This window comes from Oryzias melastigma, linkage group LG1 (genome assembly GCF_002922805.2).
Source record: "Oryzias melastigma strain HK-1 linkage group LG1, ASM292280v2, whole genome shotgun sequence".
Classification (NCBI taxonomy): Eukaryota; Metazoa; Chordata; class Actinopteri; order Beloniformes; family Adrianichthyidae; genus Oryzias; species Oryzias melastigma.
The window spans coordinates 3,479,736-3,501,384 of NC_050512.1; the positions used below are offsets into that span (position 1 = coordinate 3,479,736).

At 38.4% G+C, this 21,649-nt stretch overlaps 1 protein-coding gene across 3 annotated transcripts in view; it reads right to left on the bottom strand.

Moving 5' to 3' along the window:
- The window catches only part of LOC112137349 (cytoplasmic phosphatidylinositol transfer protein 1), an 86,267-nt gene that overhangs the window by 18,215 nt on the left and 46,403 nt on the right, over positions 1–21,649 (bottom strand). For all 3 annotated transcript variants that reach the window (XM_024259617.2, XM_024259618.2, XM_024259619.2), the window contains exons 2-3: positions 7,488–7,636; positions 1,149–1,237 (exon numbers count right to left, since the gene is read on the bottom strand). In XM_024259617.2, coding sequence (XP_024115385.1) covers positions 1,149–1,237; positions 7,488–7,636 — 238 coding nt within the window. The remainder of the gene's footprint in view (positions 1–1,148; positions 1,238–7,487; positions 7,637–21,649) is intronic.

Sequence of the window (21,649 nt, forward strand, 5' to 3'; positions counted from 1 at the left end):
ACCCCCCCCCCCCAAAAAAAAAAAAAACTACAAGCTTTTCCAACAGCATGTTTTCATCTCTTGAAATACTCATTTATTGAGGTTTTTAGGTTATTTTGGAGTTGAGCTAATATTTCAGCTGCATGCTAGCTATTTTGGCTAACTTAGGGTTTTTTCATTTTTTTAGGCGAATTTAGCATTTAACTAATATTTTAGCTGGCTATCAGCTTCAGAGTTTTTAGCTATCAGTTTCAGCATCTTCAGCTATCAGCACCAGCATCTTCAGCAGCCTAATTCATCTTACAGCATTCACACTAGCATTATCACAGGTAATGTTATATATCTAGTTTTTAGTTGGTTTAATGCTAACAAAGATGTGTGTTTTTGCATATGACCCGATTAGTCGACTAATCTAAAAAAAATAATCAGTGATTAGTGGACTATTGAAATAATCTTTTGTGGCAGCACTAATATACATATGGATTTAGCAGATTGTGCGATCCAAAATACGGTCATTGGATTACTGTAGGTGCATCTCTACTATGGGTGTTTCCTTGTAAATAAAAACAAAAACATTGTTTCTCAGGATTAGCTTCTTCCTGCTCAGTTTTGACAATTATGCATGCTAATTTTGTGAAAATAAAGATTTTTTCTATTATGAAATCTAGCACACTTGTATGTTCTGTAAGCACCACTCTTAGATTTAAACTAGAGGCATTGTAAAGAAATGACTTCACTATTACACTGGGATGGGTAGCATTTTCTGCCAATTTCTTTTAGATAATAAATTGAGTAACTTCTCAAATAATCTGCATCTATGCTGTCAAAAACAACCAGGAGTTTACAGCCTTCCTGCGCCATCTATTCAATAAAAAGAGCACAACTTTCTCAAACTGGGGAGCATATGTCAGGGGCTTCACAGGGACTTTCCATGAAGACTTTTGAAATGTGTTAAAAATCTGCTGAAGAGATTAGCAGTCTTGGAACACTACTTGTCTTTTCACACAACGTCCCAGTGCTACAAATATCCAGTAAAGTGTTTGTAACAAGAACCTCGATGCCCAGTAAAATCTGTCCTGGCTTCACAACATTTGAAAACCCAGCTGAACACTCCTAAGCTTTTACGCTGCTGCAGGGCAGACGTGTTGTGGGTCTGTCACAGTACTCACCCGTCACGGTGTAAGGGTAGTAGTTCCACGCTTTCTCTGTTACGTAGAAGATTTTGGGAACCACTGCTCGAGCCCAGCTGGGTAATTTACTGTAGTGAGAAAAAAAAAATTATGTTAAAAAAAGCAATCACAGGAGAGGTCAGCTGCTCTTCTTTTAACATCAATTAAAGACCTTTAAATGAATACAAGGACAACTCATTGATTTAAAAATGGTATTTAAATAATTAAAGCTCATTTTGAACAGATGCACAGTCTGTCATTTTCCCCTCAGACTAACATAATATTAACAAAACAGTAATATAATCCCTTCAATAACAGTCATATTCAAAGTTATTAGTGTTTTTTTTGTAGTTTCTGTAACTGAACCAAACAAGAAACATTCAAAATATGTTTAAAATGAACATTTGCTTTTTATTCCCTTTTTCCATAAAGACTTTATGAACAAAAAAATATAGCAGGCACTGGATGTCTTAAGCTAAAGTACCATTAAATTTGTTCTCTGCATTTGACCCATCGCCTGGGGGAGCGGTGAGCTGCAGACACAGCTGCACTCAGTAACCATTTGGTGGTTTACCCACCAATCCAGCGCCTTTGTGTTGAGTATCAAGCAGGGAGTCTTTGGGTACCAGTTTTGGCATAACTGAGCCTGGATTTGAACTCATGACCTTCCGGTCTCAGGGTGGTCACTCTACAACGAGGCCACTGAATGAGGGAAGACAGAAATCAAGCTTTAAATCTACCTGAAGCGTTTTGATCCTGTAGGATCATTCTGTAGATATGCAGCATTCAAGATTGATCCTGCTATAAACTGATAACTATGTGAATGATCTTTTGCTAAAGATGTGTAGCTTTTCATTGTGTTTGCACACACAGTTTTGCTTTTTGTATTAATTTTGACAAAATAATGTATTTTTATTTTATTTTAAATTAAGTAACATGCTAAATAGAGATTTTATCAATGAAAAAGTGGAAATTTACAGTAAAGAATGACTTGGATAGCTTAGGGTGTATTCAGACTCCCATCAAGCTGACTTTTATGTTTCGAACTAAAGTTTGTAAACAAAACCATGTGACTGAAAATCTCTTTAGTCATTGGTCAGGAATTACGAGGGCGGGGCAAAGCAAGGAAGAATAATGGAAGTCCTATGCTTTGCAGTCCCTGTCGGGATAGTTCACTTATTCAAGGGTTATATTTCACAGAACAGTTGAACGTCTGTATCAACGTCCGGTTCAACACTCTTTACTGCTACGTTGGTACAGTGGAGGCCTGCTGCAAGACAGTTCCTTAGAAGATGGCAAAAAGGAATTTAAGCTAAAAAGTACTTGACATTTTTGCTTCGTTTCCACTGAGCGGTCTGGACCGCTCTGGTCTTCTCCTGGCTAGTTTAGAATGGTCCGGGCAATTCAAGAAAGCGTTTCTATTGTGTTGGACTACCAAGGCACATGCAGGGCGTAGACAGAAGACATAACTGTGTGACTTCAGCGAAAGGCAAAGACAACACCAATGGAGGTCGTCCATGAGCTCCTTTTTTTTTCCTTTTTTGATATTTGGGTTCTGGTATTTCAAATATGCAAAGACAACAAATGAATGTTTAAAAACGTTGGCGCTGGTCCAACGCTTGCTGTTATCATAAAACCTTTCGGTCCATTAATAGATTTCATTGATGACAGTAGCTCCGCACTAACTGGTCCGATCCCTTTTTTTATGTGCCTACAACCAATGAGGGACCAAAAATGGTCCGAGTCTGTCCTGCTTAATGAGTCTATTTTATAAAGGCAAAAAGTACCGGTCTGATCTGGTCCAGTCCGGTCAGTGGAAATGAGGCAATAGATTGTCATGAAAACAGTCTGAGAATCTGTGTATCGCAGTAAAAGTTGTTTAAATGAACCTGCATTCATCCAACCACATTTCAATGAGTTTCATCATTGCTCATCAGGGTTGATCAGTTACTTCCTTCCTACTCTGTTTACTGTAAAGAGCGGCTACGGTGGCTGTTTTGGTTCAGTTCTTCCACTTCAAGCACAGAGCCTATGAAAAAATCTTGAAAACTGAACCATTCCGATTAGGATCGCAAAGCTTAGGACTTCCATAATTTCTGCTTCTCATTGCATTGCCCCGCCCTCGTAATTCCTGGCCAATGGCTGAAGAGCTCTTTCGTCATGTTGTGTTAACAAGCTTTGGTTCCATATAAAAGTCTGCTTGACTGAAGTCTGAATACAGAAAAAAGGCAAGATTCAGGACTTGACTTGGATCAAATTAATCGGACTCGGTCCGGACAAACAAACTTTTCTAGTCTGAATACATCCAAAGTTTAAAAATAAATTTAAAAAGACTATTTTTCTCAGGTTTTCTGTGTTATAACCCACCTCAAACGCTGGAGTTTAGAAACCTCTTTGCCTTTCTCTCCCTCACACTCGGATTCTGCTCTACTCACACCATAGATGAGATAATGACTTTCAACAAGGCCGTCTACATTTAATTACACGAAAATGGAGTCAAACTGTTTCCATGTGCTTAAGAATTCAATCTAGATTCTGACATCATTACATCAAATTCAATTACATGTAATCCGCTCATGCGTCACACAGAACAATAAGCTAACAGCACCGGGTTTCTGGGACAACACGATCTTGATGAGCAGCAAAGGTAAAGGTCACCTTTAACCTAGCACTGCTAAACAGTGCGGCAATCATGAGATAATGCAAGAGTGCATTAAAAAATACCAATTTAAATAATAAGCCAGTATGAAGCAAGTTAAGTAGGTGAGAAAACCAACATGTGATCATTGTCTTACACTCATCTTGAACATCATCACAGATAATAACAGAGCTGGATGTGTTTTAGAAATTTTTTTTTAGATAAAATTGGAAAATGTTTCAATGTGAAGCAGTTTGAGCTCAGAGAAGTTCTCTAAGTTTTGATTTGATATTTGAGAATTAAAAGGCTAAAATGGGAATTTACTCAAAAACAGAATGAGAGAACTCAATTCTTGATTTGTCTCCCTGTCCGCCTCTTGACTGGCATGGTTCACAGTTTCTTTTAAAGGACAAAAATGACGCCTTCTGGATCGTGACAGCTGTGAATAAAATCGTCCCTCCACTGCGATATCTTGCAAGCGTTGGCAGGCCCACACTCCCTCTTTCTCCTATTAAAGGAGACTGACAGTCCTCCCACACTTCCATCTGTTGATTTCTGCCGTTCCTCTCATTTTCACTTGAGGATTTTAGCCAGTATACGAAGGGACTCTGCTCACGTTTGCCAAGTGTGAAAGCCTTGCGAGTGGCGACACTTTATTTTAGTCGTGGTCGCAGCCATCTCCTCCAGGCTTTTAATGAGTTATTGACAGAGCGGACACAGAGCGCCAGGTTTAATGGGGAGGATAAAGTGGGACACAACCAATTTGGATTGATTTTTCTTCAGGTAAATCATATATGGATTGATTAGTTGTTGTACGAATGAATGAAAGAGTAAAACAACGTACAGTAATGACATGAAACGCTTAATTCTACAGCGTGGTTCATTTATGTTAAAGATTTCAGAAACCTTCTAGCTTGTTCTCCTGCTTTAGCATTAAATTCTGCTCCTATGGAAAACATCAGATTGAAATGGTGAATCCTACAATCTCAAATGTGTAATCACATCTGACAAGGAACTCTTTTTTACTAAATGTCTTCTCACCTCTTTATTCAATTTTGTTTTTTATATTCTGATGTGTAGTTTCTTCCTCTTAAAATTTGCCTTTTTTTTCTTAAAAACATCAACCTGCCAGGTGGAAATTAGCCTGTGGCTAAAGTTTACATTTGATTTTAAATGTTCAAACGAGTATTATTTATTTCATCCAAACACTTTTGGTTCATAGTCATACAAAGTTACTGGAATTTTTAAATGTAGTCAGTTAGGTTGATATTTTTTGACAAATTGTGCATTTTGTGGTATAAGCACAAAATTTAAGAAATGGATCTTAGAATCATGTGAAAAATCCAAAATGGCAGCCATTTTTAAAGATGGCGGCCTTATACTCAATTGATGAAAATATTAAATGTCTATTTGCTCCAGTCTCAACAATATAAGCTGTTAATCCATAATATGCAGTCTTTAAACTTGAACTTTATGGGTTTCAACTGTTAGTATTAGGGCTTTCACGATTAGTCGATTTGTCGAATATGTTGAACAATGAAGTAGTTAACAGCTAAATTAATAGTTGTCTTTATTTTTAATTAGCATATGGCTAATTTCAAGTTTGAAGCTAATGATCTTTAAGATGTTTGTTTTACATCCAGTTCACATACAATCCGACTAATCGAAAAAGATAATCGGTGATTGGTCGACTATTAAATAATCGTTTTTGGCAACCCTATTATGTGTATTGGATTTTCTACTGCCTAACATGATTTTCTAAAAGAGGGGATCCTGAGGTACAACCGTACCAAATTTGGTGCTTGTGGCACAGTTATTTTCATAACCAGCTCCACTAATTGGTTTGAAGAGTTGTCTATTTCCTGTCATGCTGAAAAGCATGCCTTTTGTCCAGAAAATTCAACCGTTTGAATCTTTTTCATACACTTGACTCTTGGATGTTTCTTCCATGACTTTCTTCTGTCCACCTGGAATAAACCAATTTAAATGTCTTTTCTTAAAGTCCCCCTCTGATGAAAATCCTGTTTTTTGAGTTTTTAACATGTATATGTGGCATTTTGTTATGAAAGAGAACAAATGTAATAAGAAATCATTTTGTTTTTGCATTTCCGAGCATTTCTCCTTTTCAACCAAACTGTTGCAGAAAGGCTCTGTTTGAATTAATGATCCTCTTTACATCACAACATGCACATGCCCTAAACCCTCATCTGGTCCAGCTATAGCGTGCCTAGCTCAGGTGCTGGAGAAGAGAAGATGGTATCCAAAAGCCACGCCCCCTCAGAGGAGATTTTGGAGACAGGCTTCAAATCAACATGAAAAATGGCTTTTTAAGACATTTAGGTTGAAGGATTTTGGTTAAAAATGGGAACTTTTTTTAAATAAAAAACTGTCAAAGGGGGACTTCACAGACCGCTCGTATTTACACCTGAATAAAACACCTGAGGGGGTTTAGAACCCATCAACTACAGTTTTTTGAAAAGATAAGACTTGGCCCCTCAGACTCACTTTATGCTTATTTTGCCTTTACCTACATTTATAGATAAACTCAGCCATCTGGAAGAATGCATTCGTGTTGACTGTAAACTGTTTCTGTTTACAGTCAGAACGGAGTAAAGCGAATGGCCAGGCCTGACTCCTGAAGTCCAGTGCTCCCCTTGCGTTCTTCCCCTCCTCTGCAGCAAAGTTCTGCTGACTCAGCACAGCTCCTTCCACAGCAGAGCCAATGCTGACACAGGTATTTGTGCTCTGACACAAAGGCTTGAGCATCTTCCCTGCATTCTTTCCATTAGCCTCTCCATCTTTCAAGGTTGTTTAAGTTTATGCATGTATCCTTTATAGTGAGTTTATTTTAATGTGGAAGTTATTGGAAACCCTAAATTATTTATTTGCTGACATTCAAGTAAAAGTGTTTTTCTCTTTAATGGGTTAATTTTTCCTCTTAATGACAGGAGGAGTAAAACTAAATGCTTGTTTTTTCACAGAATTCCCAAATGTTGTTCAGTTTCAGTCTATTTTATTTATGGGAATACGTTTCCTGATTCAACATCATAAAATGTCATACTTTTTATTAGTGCTGTCAATTAATGTTTTGTGCTATTAATTATTTACAACCTGTAATTAATTAATCTACTTAATGTATTTTAAGTCAAACCTAATTGCCTCAGATTGAGGAATTTCATTTAAATTTGTGATATTGTGGAACACTAAAAGATGAAAATACAACTTCAAAAGTCGCTTTATGTAGTTACCTTTACTTTCACACCAAGCCTTTTTTCAATCTTAAATAATTAAGAAAAAAATTATAAAATGATCCAGAGTGCTATAACTCATGAAAAAGGAACACTCTTCTCAGCAATCCAAAAAATATTGACCACTAAATTCTCACTAAAACCATAATACATATGCTGATATACTGTATTCCACAGTTTACCGTTGAATGCAATAAGCCCTCAATATATGAAACAAACACCTGCTCAGGCTTTATTCCTTACATAATATATAATAGTTGTCGCGTTGTGACGTTGTGTTGAGACTACAAAGTCTCACATTGATGATGTCACAGCAGCAACGGCTGCACGGCATGCTGCATACATGGACACCGAGCATTGACAACATTCAAACAAACATGAAGCCTTCCCACCACCGGGGGAGTTTCATCAATCACTACACTCGTAGAGCATAAGGAGGCGTGCTCCACTCACCTGTTGAGGTAGACTCGTTTCTCTGTGAACTGTCCCGAGCCATGAGTCGGGTCTTCAAAGGGTTCATTCTGGACCACCTCCACTCCTTCGCCCCGGTCGCTCTGCTCGTGGCTGTGCTTACTGATCATGTACAGCTGTCCGATCCGGTACTGCAGGATCAATGACACACAGGAAGGTTCATCATTTAAGGACTTTTATAACAGCTTTGTTGTTTCATAGCTTCTTAGAAGTGAACTTGAGTACATACTTTTAAAATAGTTTATAGACTCTCTATGTAGGTAACTGGAATCAAAGCTCAATAAGTATCCACTCCAATAGAGAAATGTGCTTTTGTTGTTTTTAACATGTTCTTGTAGTATTTTTTTATCATGATGGAGGACATTTATAAAATAAAACTTTATTTCTGAGCATGCATTTATTCAAATCGGGATGATCAAGAACAGAAGGTCTCCAGTTGTGACACAGCAACTGTGAAGGGCGGGCCAAAGTCTCCTTGCTCCGTCCCAAATTCCCCCGGCTCCACCCCACTTTGATGCACCCCCTTGCAGACAAATAGATCCATTGACGTCTTCATTTTCCTTGTCTAAGCTGGTATCTGGCTCAAAGCTGTATGGTTGCACAGCTCTGACATCGATCGCTGTTAGCTTGGGTTTGTGAGGGGCTGTAAGCTAGCGGCAGAGAGAGTAAACAAAGAGATGAAGGAGTATCAGTGTAGGGTCACTTCTGCACCAACAGTCCCGCCCACAACTCAGATTTTCTGATGAACTCCTGCCACTCTGCAGAAACTATGTCTTTAAAAACGATACAGGTTTTTTTATTTTAGCTAAAATGGCAAAATCGTAATAAAAAACAAAAAACAAACAAACACTGGGAACGATTTCATAATCCCTTCATGACATGCAGACTTCTACTCTAATGTTTTTCTGTAATAATAAGCGTGAAGGTTATCAAGCCGATCAGAATATTTGATAACATAAATAATCGAGATCAGGCCCGATTTCCGATCATGTGATTGGATGATCCCTACTAAAAAATAACAGTTTTTGAATTAAACGGTTATTTTACAACCAAGGAAAATTAAGAAGTGAGAAAAAATGACACACTGGTTTTAATTCTACTACAATGAGAAGATTAAAAAAGACTTAACATTTTAAAAAGTAGCCATAAAAAAGAACATAAAGGTGTAAACAGTCACGTTTGAACAATCTTTGAATGTGCTGAAGACAGTTTAGCTGCTTCTTGTTTAGTTAAGTTGTCTCCATCTCCCACACATAGATGTGAGTCTGAAAAGAAACCTGACAGTACAGCAGACTATGGAAATGAAGGAGGACCAAACCGACCACATTTCCCCTCTCCCTGACCTTTACCTGTCACACCTGTTGGCTGAGCTGTAAAACACTGTCAGGCGACGGTGTGAAGAGCTCACTCACAAAAGACAGAACTCTCAGGCCTCGTCAGCACCAAAATTATGTTCAAATACAACTCTAGAGCCACAAATGTATGAAAGAGGACAAACAAAAACTCATATCCATAAAGGAAGGCTGTAAAAAGTTACGAGTTGTTGGTGTTTGATAAAGCATAGAGGAAATGGTTTTAACACCTTCATAAATCCACTTACAGTTGTTTAAACTCACTAAGAATTCAATAAAAACAACCTCAGATTGGAGCATGTAAAAACAGAGACTATTTCCTTCTGTTTCATGTTTTCAAAATATCTCAGCCCAACCTAATATGAACAAATGTATCAGTATATAGTGCTGACGACCTTCTTAGAACCCCTAAAGTGCTTTACAGTCACAGACTAGTCACACATATCTGCCGTCGAACACTAGCCAACCTATAACCACCAGGAGCAATGTGAGGTTCAGTGTCTTGCCCAAGGACACTTCAACCGTTGACTGTATCAATGGACTGATCAACCCCTCCCGTGTTCCAAAAAGGAAGTACCCGCTGGTTGCAAGAAGGCCAAAGTCCCATAGACTTCCACTGAGAAAGAGACTTACTCTGATGCATTCTTCTTAACGTGTAAAATCCTATTTTTAAAAGATATTTTCTCTTTATCGCCAGTTATTCAAGTTATAAACTGACCAATCAGATGCCTCAGTGAAAGCATGTGGTGCCTGCTGGCCTGACCTCCAACTTTGATTGACAGATTCCCCCGATAAGCTTTCAGTGGGAGGGGTGTGGACTTCAAACAAACCGGAACAAGCCTCCAAACCACAGCAGCCATAGTGGTTTGATAATCGAGAACTAAGTATTTTGACAAATTCCAGTTTTTTAAGTGTGCTTCATGGTTCACAAAATACAGTTAATTATCTGTTTTAATTTGAGATAGTTAGATTCATGAATAAGAAGCATCACAAACATTCAAAAAATGTATTTATTTACCCCCCCCCCAGTGCTGACATTACACTAGCTACCACTAGATTTGCTCCATTGAGATGATCCTGTGACACAGGAAGTCTTTTATTTTGAAAGGAAGTCTCACAGTTTCATATTTGGGGAAAAAATATATTTTCCCTTGAAGTTTGTTTTATTTATGCAAAAAATAATAGTTTATATTTCTCATAAAAATAACACTAACATAAATACAAAGTCTTATTTTTCTAAAGAATGCATGGCGCTGCTGGCATGTGGTCAGGTAGAAATCAAACCAAATGTCTTTTTAAGAGTTAAAGGTAGCAGACCCCTTCCCTAGCCCTCCAAACAGAGAGTTATGTGAAAAAAGTGTCTTTAAATTCTAACATTACTACTTCTCAATGATGTCATTGATAGTTGCCGGTCAGCTATGTTAGCGCGGAGCTGCTAGCACTCAAATAAACATAACAACATCGGTTTTATAGCTTTAAAATGGTCGTGCTAAAACAAAAAGTTATCATTTACATTCAAATTTGAACTTCTGTTCTTCTTGAAGAAATGTGCTTCTCCTCTGCAGAACGGCATGACGCGGGTCGCCTTACCGGATACAGAACTCGGAGTTCCTTCACTCTACCCTACAAAAACTATTTTGGACACCCCTTTCTCTTCAAATGCCCCTTCAATTGGAGGGGTGGAGGAAGAACATGAATTTGGCCTAAGCCTGTCCACAGTGTCAACCTGATGAGGTGAAAATCATGAAACGCCTTATGAAAGCACTAATGCTGAGATGGATGGTCTGGACAAGAGTGAAATAAAAAGTTCATGTCCAAACAAACGACCAAGATCTAATTCTGACTGAAACATGGTCCATGTAGACTAACAACCAAACATACAACAATTGTTAAACATTTAATCTAACTCCAAATGAACTAAAACCAATGCTATTTTAGTTTCAATGTTTCTAGTCCAAAAGACAGCAAATAGAACAAACCAGTTAAAACTTCTCAAGTGTTACTAGGATGCCAGGAAATTACAAACACTAAGTGAAATTGTGAATTCATGTTGAGTCCATAAATCTGGTACTTCTGAGCTTTGTTGAGGCGTATTTAGCCAAACACAGCTGTAACAGGATGGCCAGTTTAATCACACTGACAAAAACCTAACCATCTAGAAAATGAGAACTCCCATCAGAGAAAGAGCTTTACCTCGCCACAGGATACAGTTCATGAATTAGAAATGCTTTTAATCTGGTCTGATTAACTAAAGAGGAGGCAGTCTGTGTCTTCTCGATACTGTTCCAGTTTTTTCTGAATGGGGAAAATGTCATAAAAACATTCATCTTTTGCAACAACATTGGCTCGTATTTTCAAAAACATAAACGCTGCCCTTGTACGGATGTTCCACACTCTGACACGTTGTTTGTGCGAGAACATTCCCGTACTCAGGTGCCAGACTCAACTGAAGGTCAGGGACGAGGACTGTTATGAAAACAGCGCTCAGCTCTTCTTGGCAGGAGTAAGACCCATTATAAAGATTTATTTCTTCCATCCCCTTCCCGTCTGAACTCAATTTCAAACATCTCAAGATGCAGGAATCAAACTGGGCAGAAAAAGCACAATGAAAATTGTGTTTTTGCAGCACTTTTCTCATGATGGACGACATAATAATAAAATACTTTCAGATTAAAACTGGTTTTTGAGCATTTCTTTATTTAAAATTTGACATTTGAAAAAGCTCAAGTTTGTGACGCAGCATGGGCGGGCCAAAGCCACCCTACTCTGCTACGATTCTAATGTATGCAATCAAACGAATAAGCCTCGTGTAAACTGAGCGGTCTGCCACGGTCCGGCACGGTCCGGCACGGTCCGGTAAGGAGTGGTATGGTACGGTCCAGTTAATCCTGGTGAGTTTTTCCACTCAGAATTCTCGCTTCCACGGAGTGGTTTGTATTTTTCACGGCGCATGCGTGGTGTAGAACGCTAGCGTGTCATTGTAAAGCGACAACTAGAAAAGCAACAACCATGGAGGTCATCCAGCAGCTCGTCTTTTTCTTGCTTTGCTTTTTGTACATCTTAACAGGAATTTAATGTTTGAAAGAAGATTGAGGGCGGCTAAGGAGAATACCGCCGTAAAGAGGAAAACGGAAACGCTAGCTTAGCGCTATATTGACGCTGCTATCTTTTCCTTTTGCTGACTTTTAGTAACATTTTTATTTTGATTGTACTTAATTTTTCTTTTTTCCTCTTACTAGCAAAAAAAAAGAAGAAATCACTGAGTTTACAGTGGGGCTCAAACTTACATTTTCAACATTAGAAAAAAATAAAGTACAAGCCATTAGGCCACAAGAGACGAGGAGCTCCTATAGTGTTTTAGCCATTTTATGGAAGCACAAGTACATTTTCAATGCCGGTGTGTAACACAATAAAATGGCGCTTTGAACGGGCTAGAACAGTGTTTTGGACACTCGCGATATTTGACACTTGTGCGTGATAAAACTCGCTTTTTATACCCATCTTGGGACAACTTCAGACTATGATAGTACAGAGAATACATCCATTTTCTGTAATTATCACAGTTCTCAGAGTCAGTGAATACACCGGGACTGAAGTTACCACCGTCATTGATTTTGATTGGAAAAAAGATTTGAAAATAAAAAAAAAACATTTGAAAGGTGAAATTTTGGGTTTTGAAACCTAAAAAATGGAATACTTGAAAATGAAAATAACTACGTTTATTTCAGAATAGCAAAAAAGTTTCAGACGTTTTACATTTTTTTTTTGACCAAACACCAATATTTTTCTTTTATTTAGGTTTCAAATAATATCAGCCCCAATTTAGTTCCATAATGGTAACGTTCTTGCAGTTCTGACCAACCAGAGAAGCTCTCTACTTGGTTCTTCACTTTGTGAACAACTGTCTAAATTAAATCTAATTGCTGCAGAAAACACAACAAGCTCTAGGGACAGGGGTGTCAAACTCAATCACACAGGGGGCCAAAATCCAAAACACGCCTTTGGTCGCAGGCCGAACAGGATAAACATTTATTGAACACTCTAAAACTACATTTGTACATTTGTTTTTTTTTTTTTACATAATGATGAACTAGATATATAGCATTACCTGTGATAATGCTAATGAGAATTCTGTAAGCTGAATTTGGCCGCTGAAGATGCTAGTGCTGATAGCTGAAAATGCTGAAATTGATAGCTACAAACCCTGAAGCTGATGCTAATAGTTGAAAACACTAAAGCTGATAGTCAGCTAAAATATTCGCTAGATGATAAAAAAGCCTTAAAAACAAAACAAAAAAAGCCTAAATTAGCCAAAACAGCCTATACAATCTTAGTAAATGCCAAAATAGTCCTAAAAACTAGTAGAATGACAATTTTTAAAACCTTAAAACCCTTATTTTTTTTTTACATAATTCTGAATGATAAAAAGGCAGGAATATCTTTCCAGCATAAATAAACTTAAACCTTAAATAACTTTCAAAATTTTACTCTCCATAAAAATATATTTTGTCAAAATTATACAAGTTAAAAATAAGCCCAAGATAACTTCGGGCCATTAATAACAATAAAACAAAATATCTGGAGGGCCGGATCCGGCCTCCGGGCCTTGACTTTGACACATGTTCTCTAGGACGTTGAGACAGTTAAGTACTTTAACCAGGCCACCATTTTCCAAACTCGTTGCAAACTTTTTAAACAGCCAGAAGTTCAACCTCGTCTTGCAACAACATCAGGATCATTGTGTGCAGCCAAGGCAGATTGCTATTCAGGCAGCGCAATGTGGTGGACGACTGTCAAGTTGCAGAATTCAGAAATTCATCAGGCAAAAGGTTATTTCCAGCACTCGCAGCATACCCCGAGGACATTTTGAGCATGCACAGGCTCACTTCTGAAACGACCCGTCTGCTCAGCAGCTGCTGCACTTCTGGAGGAGAGGATCACAGTTTTTGTGTTCCTCTTTTAAAAACTAGAAATGTTTCAGAGTGGAACAAGATCTAATTATTCTTTCTCATTCCCTAACAAGGATCCTTACCTGGTGTAACGGGTCTCATCGCCATTTTCACCACTTTTTTACAGTCTCCTTCAAACAGTTGCTGCTTTAATCAGGGTTTATCTTTTATCAAAGTCTTGCATGAGAGCAGGCGACTCCAAAAGCAGCTCTGGGACACAGGCTGGCAGCTTGAGTGCTACTGTAAATAATGCAGATGCACTCCATCCCTCATCCTCTTTCCACACACACAATGAGGAAATCTGTGGACTTCCAGGTGGCGAGGGAGTTCTTCTGGGTCCTTTGTGAGGACACAGAGACGAAAAACGAGCGCCATGGAAGGCAGACGCAAAGTACGTCCGAACGCGGTTAAGGAGGCGCTAAACCGTGACATCACGGTGAGCTGCAGCAGGAATAGACGCATACAAATATCAATGACTCCCATACATTATCTACACCTCTTAGGAGGGGCGCGGTGATGACGGAGATCAGTTGGAAGCAGAAAGCTCCAAATTAGAGAAACAACAAATAAGATATTGTGAGGACTGAACTGCTCCCTGTTCTCCAGCGGGGAATCAGCTGTCTCTGGTGAGGTCTCTTCACAGCATAATTAATCAGTCAGCTACAAGAGGTCAGCGCTCGTCTTGGCTTTATCTGATTTGTTTGATGACAGGGCACTCTGCTTTGCTGCGGTTCATTAATCAGTGCCAATAAAGTGGAGGATGCTGCCATCATCACCAACCATTACGGACTTCTGGTCTGGGTCACAGAAACCTGCATGTACGAACGCAGATCCTTCAAGTGCGGGGCTTTCTGAGGGATTGGGTCTTGCAATCATGTATGTTTCGCAAAGTGTTGTAGTTTTAGGGAAAAAAGTACAGACTCTAAGTAATAAATCTCTTTTGTAATTGAAGCTGAATAAAAATGAGACACCAAAGAGTAAAATTGGTGATTTATTTTACTGGAATATGACTGATAAACAGGGTTTTAGATAACAGACTGCTGTGTTTTTTAAATTTAAATCTAACCTGGAATTACATTTTTGTATTTAGGTTAAAACTATTGACCCCCAAGAGAGCCTGGCTAAAGCACAAGGTCATTTAGATCAATACTACTGCTTATTCATAATGCCTTTGCATTGAAACAGATAAGTGGGTGGGTGGAGCCTAAAAGCAAAGCTGGAATCTGTGAAAGATTTGTAATGCTATAGTATTATGCCATGTGAGCAGAGTGCAGGGACCTCTAATACGTCATGAGATGATACACACATTAACTGTGAGACCAGAAAACGCAGATATTTTTTAAATAGTTTCCTTGATATGGAGAGAAAATAGACTCACCCCGATTTGTGCGTGTACAATTCTTGATTTGTGCATAATGAGTGTGTGTGTAACTCTTGATTTGTCCGTAACTCTTGATTTTTGGGGGCATAATTCTTGATTTGTGCGTAACTGGATTTGTGTGTGGATAATTCTTGATTTGTTCAAAACTTTGGATTTGTGCGTTCATAACTCGATTTCTGGATGCATAATTCTTCATGTCTGGGTATCTTTGGATTTGTGTGTGCATAACCCTTGATTTGTGCGTATATAACTCTTGATTTGTGCATTTGTTACATCCTGCTGCTGCAGCCTGGCTTTCCCATCCAGTTCCCTTCAGCTCACCTGGCAGGTGTGGCCAATATGCCTTGATTGGCAGGTGATGTCCATTTAAGCCAGAGGCAGCCACACCAAGCCAGGCAGGGAGCAGAGCAGCAGGCTGGGTGGTGGTCTGTGTGGTGTTGGTTTGGGTTACTTTTGTCCTCAGCAATCTTAGATTGCTGGGTTTTGTTATGTTAGTTTGGGGTTGGGCCTTGGTAGTTCTGATTTACGGGCTTTGTTTAATTTGTGTTGATTAGGTAGTTTTCTTAGGCAGCCCTTGGCAGGGAGCTGCTGACTCCGACGGTCGTCATGGGTGGATCAGCAGTCTCCCTGGTTTCTTTTTCTTTTGGCCAAGGTCCCAACTCCGTTTTGGTTTGTTCTTTTTACCATACCCACTAATTCTTACTAATCTTTTACTTTATTTCAGGACACAGGTTTCCATTCATTTTAATAAACTGTGTTCCTTTATGTCTGGTGTCCGGTTTAATGTTGGTTTGGTTTGGTTTTTTGACCTTTGTTACTTTTCGGCCTCACGTAACAGCATTCATAACTTTGGATTTGTGCGTTTGTAATTTTGATTTGTGCGTAACTTTGGATTAGTGCGTGCATAATTCTTGATTTGTGCATGCATAACTTTGGATTTGTGCTTGCATAGTTTTAAGAGGGCGTAACAAGCGATCTGTGTGTAATTTTGTTTCAATCTGTTGTCATTGTAATTTGTGCATGTGTAAATTGTATTTTGTATTTTTTTTATTTCATTTTTTTTTTGTACTTATGCCCAAAATATATTGCATTACAAATCAAGAATTACACACACATAAATCGAGTTATTTTCTCTCCATACCTTAGGTCCCATGTGGTCAATAAAATTAAATAATTTTTTTAATGAATTTCCCTGAATCAAGAGTCAAATTTAGTAAAACTACAGTAATTTCTCCTGCACCCTAATTCTTTTACAACAGAAACAAAGGAGCATTTTTTGTCCTATCAGAGCAGAACTGATACTAAACATATTTAAAGAAGCTGTTCTGCACATTGACCTCTAAAGGGACCAGTGCTCAAATATAAAACAACGAGCATCTAAAACCAGATTTTCTATGAAGTGATGAAGGAATTTGGCATTGACCAACTGCTACATATGTTACAATTTAATACTACATGCTGCAAATCTGATAGTTTACTTTCACACATACAAAGTTATTGGGCAAGGATGTGTGAAGATATAAAAAAGAAGCACAATGTTTAACTTCTTTTAGTAGAGACCAAATTAACAAATGAATGTGCCAGTTTTCTGGGTTCCTGTTCTTGGAGTGTGGGCTGAAAGGGTAAAGAAACACCTCAGACTTTGTAGAATCTGCCAGAATCAGAGTCATTTCTGTTTGAACCAAATTCACTTTGAGGTGATGATCACAGGGAATTCATTTAACATGATTTTATCACGAAGAAGCTGCTCATCATGGATGTTCTTTCTTGAGAACTCAGTCTGAATAGTTTTAAAATAACTTAAATGAATGATCGGAAATGATGGCTTTTGCTAATGACTTTCCCATTTAATATTCTCATATAATCTGTGTGATTAGTTATTCAAACACATTTTATTTTATTTTCAGGCTAAAGGAGGAAGGTTTTGCTACAAATGTCTATAGACAACATTTTCTATTTCTCCACAGCTTTTCCTAAGTGCTTTATGAAATGTTTTACCAAATGTAATTTTCCAAAATATAAGATAACTGCATAAAATACATGAGACAGAAGCTCACTTTGAGGTCAAAATAAAAACTTTTCAAATCTAACAAAGACACGACAAACATAGCAAACTGAACAACTTAATTTTTGATAACATATTCAGGAAAATATTACTTGAGAAGAGGTGAGAATTACTAAATGCATTTTTATGGAATTCCATATGGAATTAAGAAGGATTTTTAAGGTTTTTATTTTACAGGGTTTGGTAGCAACTGTCCTAATGATTTTATTCAGTTTGAGTGATAAAAGGTGAACAGCGTTCAAAAACGTGCTCAATCCTAAGTCAGAGTCCATCTGTAAGCTTAAGCTTTCATGCGCCTCCTTTTTAAACCACTCTGGTTCCTCTGGATCATATATGCATCTGCACACTGAGGATTTGATCTTATTAATAAATACTCCAATAGCACCATGCAAAGCTGTAAATCCTTTAAAGTGGGGAAGACAAACTCAATCGCACAAGGGGCCAAAATCCAAAACACACCATAGGCTGCAGGACGAACAGAATAAACATTTATTGAAAGCTCTAAAACTACATTTTTAAAACTTTAAAACCGTAACTTTCTAACACAATTATGAACTAGATTATACCTGTGATAATGCTAATGTGAATGCTGTAAGCTGAATTTGTCTGCTGAAGATGCTGAAATTGAAAGGTAAAAATAGCTGAAATCACTGAAGCTAATAAAACGCTGAAGCTGATTGCCAACTAAAATATTAGCAAAATGCCAAATTAGCCCAAAAAAAACGTAAAAAAAGAAAAAAAAACTAGGTTAGCCAAAACAGCTAGCATGTAGCAAAAAATGGCTAAACTTCAAAATAGCCTTAAAAATCTTGGTAAATGCCAAGATAGTCCAAAAAGCTGGAATAATACCAATTTTTACAAATGAGATGGATGGACGGATGGATGGACGGATGGATGGACGGATGGATGGATGCGGCCCCCAGCCTTGATTTGGACACGTGCTTTGAAGTAAGTGGCTCTCTGACTGACTACTTAAGGATTCACTCTCATGCTTTAAGAAGATACTCAATAACTCTTGATAATTTGCTTGTACTTGTTCTTTGTTAATCTGGTTTAATGTAGTATTTATACTGTATGTCCCCATTAACTTAAAAAAAAGACATTTTACCAATTTCAATAATTAAATATTTTCCTCCCATTATTGCCTATTTACTTCTTTGATTGTTGTCCTTTTTTTTGTCTTTTCCTTTTCTGTTCTTCTGTTTTTGTTTTTTGGGTTGTTTTTTTTTTTTTTTTGCTGCTCGTGTCCCAAAAATTGTTTTTTTTAAGAATGTTTTCAGCTGGAAAATCCTTCTCAATAGCTGATGTTGAACTCTTTCTAACCCTGTTACTGAGGGATACACTGCCTTTAACCCTTCCGCTCTCTTTGGGGTCCAGATGACTCCAACCACATATTGATGTGATTCTTCCCATGACAAATGTGGACAAAGGTGGACAGGATTTTATGTCTGCCATGGACATTAGTGAAACTCGAAAATCAATGATAGAAAAAAGTTCAACGCACTTTCTTGTGTAAACAAGATTTTAATGTGAACAACCCAAGGAGAGCAGAAGGGTTACACAGCCTTACAGCTCTTTGTTGTGTGTTTAGAAAGCATCTCTACTCTAAAATAAAATACTATGAACAGACTGGATAAATGAAATGTAATAAAAACACATAAAAGCAGCTACTAATGGTGAGTTTTATTCATTCCCAAACAGCCTCTCTTGTACATGGGAGTCATGCCAGTGATAGGCCTATCTGAGACCCATAATCAGAAAAGAAAAACTTTTTTTTCTCCTTTTACTCACTTTTCTAATGTTTTGCCATTTCTCACAAGTGTTTTCTGGGAACAGCCTCTGAATCTGGATGAGCACCGCTCTCCAGGTTGATCAACCCCCAACAAGGCCTTCCAAGATTAAAGCAAACTCAAAGTATGAATATTTTCCTTGGCTCAAGTCACAAACCAGACATGACAGGAAAACACACACACACTGGTCTTTCCAAAGGCCACAGTAAGATAGTAAAAAACTGAAATATTATAACTTTTAAAACCCATCGAGAAACGGGAACATTGGGGGTTGGAAGCCCCCTTTAACCCCCCATCACCTTTACGTGTCTGTCACAAACAGAGGTATTGACCCTGAGTCAAGCAGGGCTGCTCCCTGGCAGCCAGCTCTGAACACCTCTCTGCTTAAATGTCAAAGTGAGGTAATAATTACGCTAACAGCTTTGATAATCACTGTGTTTCACTTAGACAGGGCCGCATTACTGCCCCCTGAGAGCACCGTGGCACAGACACGGATTTGTGTGTGGCAGGTGATAAAATGACAACAATTTTGAAAACGGGGGAAAAAAGCTTCATGACAACATGGACCCGCATTGAGACATAAAACTACGTCTGCTCTCACAGACTGATCAAATCAGCTCAGTGTTAGCCATAGACTGCTAAGCATGAAGCATGTAAAAAGTTCCATTATGACCATTATAATGTTAAAGAGCTGTAAAATATAGGCGAGCTTCTTTTTCTGAATAAAACCTCGGAAGCTTTATTCTGTTTTAATGAAAGGCTGCCAACAGCGTGCTGAAGCTTCAATTATCGGGCTGTTTGGTGCATCAATCCCAGAAACTCATAAAGACGAATATTAAACAAAAACTACTAAACTGCATGCATGTATACAAAATTAAGATTTTAAACTATCATTTAGTAAAAAATTAATTTAAATTCAGATGGCATTGAGATACGTTATCTAGAAAGATTGATAGACTGGTTAAAGCTCTTATTTATTAGCACCAGTGCACAAAGGATTGGTTTGCTCAGGTTAAAGTTGAAGTTAATTGTCACACCAATGTGGGTGAAATTTGTTCTCCGCATTTGACCCATCCACTGGGGGAGTGGTGAGCTGCAGACACAGGTTTAACTCCCTCAATCCAACCCTTAATATCGAGTGCCAAGCAGGGAGCTACTGGGTCCCATTTTTAGTCTTCGGGATGACTTGGATGGGATTTGAACTCACTTAGTCTCAGGGCGGACACTCGACCACGAGACCACTGAGCTGGTAATGCTAGGTACAGGTTTATGCTGCATTAGCTTTCCTGCCCCAAAACACACAATGTGTGTTGTGGTCCAGCTCTGCATGCTTTGGACTGATAAGTGCAACAATAATCTACAAAAAAGAATGATGCTAAGGATAGAGGGGTGTGTGTGTATCAACAACATGAACACATGGATCCATCCTGCCTCGTATCAACGGTTCAGACTACTGGTGTTAGGGTGTGGAGGATATTTTCTTGGAACACTTTAGGCCCCTTAGTACAATTTAATCATGGTTACAACTCCTGAGTATTGTTGCTGACCATGTCCATCCCTCATGGATACCCCCAGCAGGATAAGGTCCATGTCATAAAGTCGGAATCATCTCAGACTTGTTTCTTGAACACGACCACTGGACTCTAATGACCTCCACAGTCACCAGATCTTAACCCAATAGATCACCTTTGGGATGTAGTAGAACAGAAGAATGGCATCATGGACAAGAAATCTGCAGCAACTGTGTGATCCTATCAATTCAATATGGACCAAACTCTGAGGAATGCTTCCAGTACCTCATTGAATGTATTCCATCAAGGATTAAGGCAGTTCTGAAAGCAAAGGGGGTCCAACCCTATACTTACTTATTGGGGCCCAAACCAAAATCTCCTAATAGAAAAACATTTTAAACGCGGAATCCATTTCAATCTGATTTTGCCAGTAAGTCATTTCAAGTTCATTGCTTAACGGATAATCAGCGCCACCTGGTAGTAGGGAGTCAGACGTTACAGTCTCAAACTTTCATTAAGACACAGAACTACTGTCAGAGTTTGTGACGGACCACACCATGACTTGTGAAGACCTCTGCACTCAGATTTTATTGCAAATGCCACACAGCTGCTGTCCCATTTACCAGATGTAAGGGGTACTGGGGTTTCCAGACAAACTATTTGCAACCGACTCCACCGCTTTGACCTGAATGCCAGACAACTGTTGCAGGTGAAAACAAGACACCGCTGTGAACGCTTGCACAAGACCACCTCCTGCTCCTGCAGTAGAAGATAATCTCATCTTAAAAAAAGACTCAGAATGATCTTATGAACCAAGATATGAAGACATGCTTACTGATGCTTTTGTAGAGCTCTCCAAAATACTATTATATAGAGCTACACAAGTTCTGTGTGTTGGTCTAAATCTATCTCTTAGCTTGTCTAGTTAGACACTTTATTTCCTCTCACACAAACTTTAAGTAAAAGTGTCAGAAACTGAAGTGACAGAAAATTATAGGATCATCTTTCTTGGAGGGATATTATTCTCCAGTCAAAATAGGCATCAATGGAATGACATAGACAGGTACAGAGTTATGACCATGATGGACAGTTTATT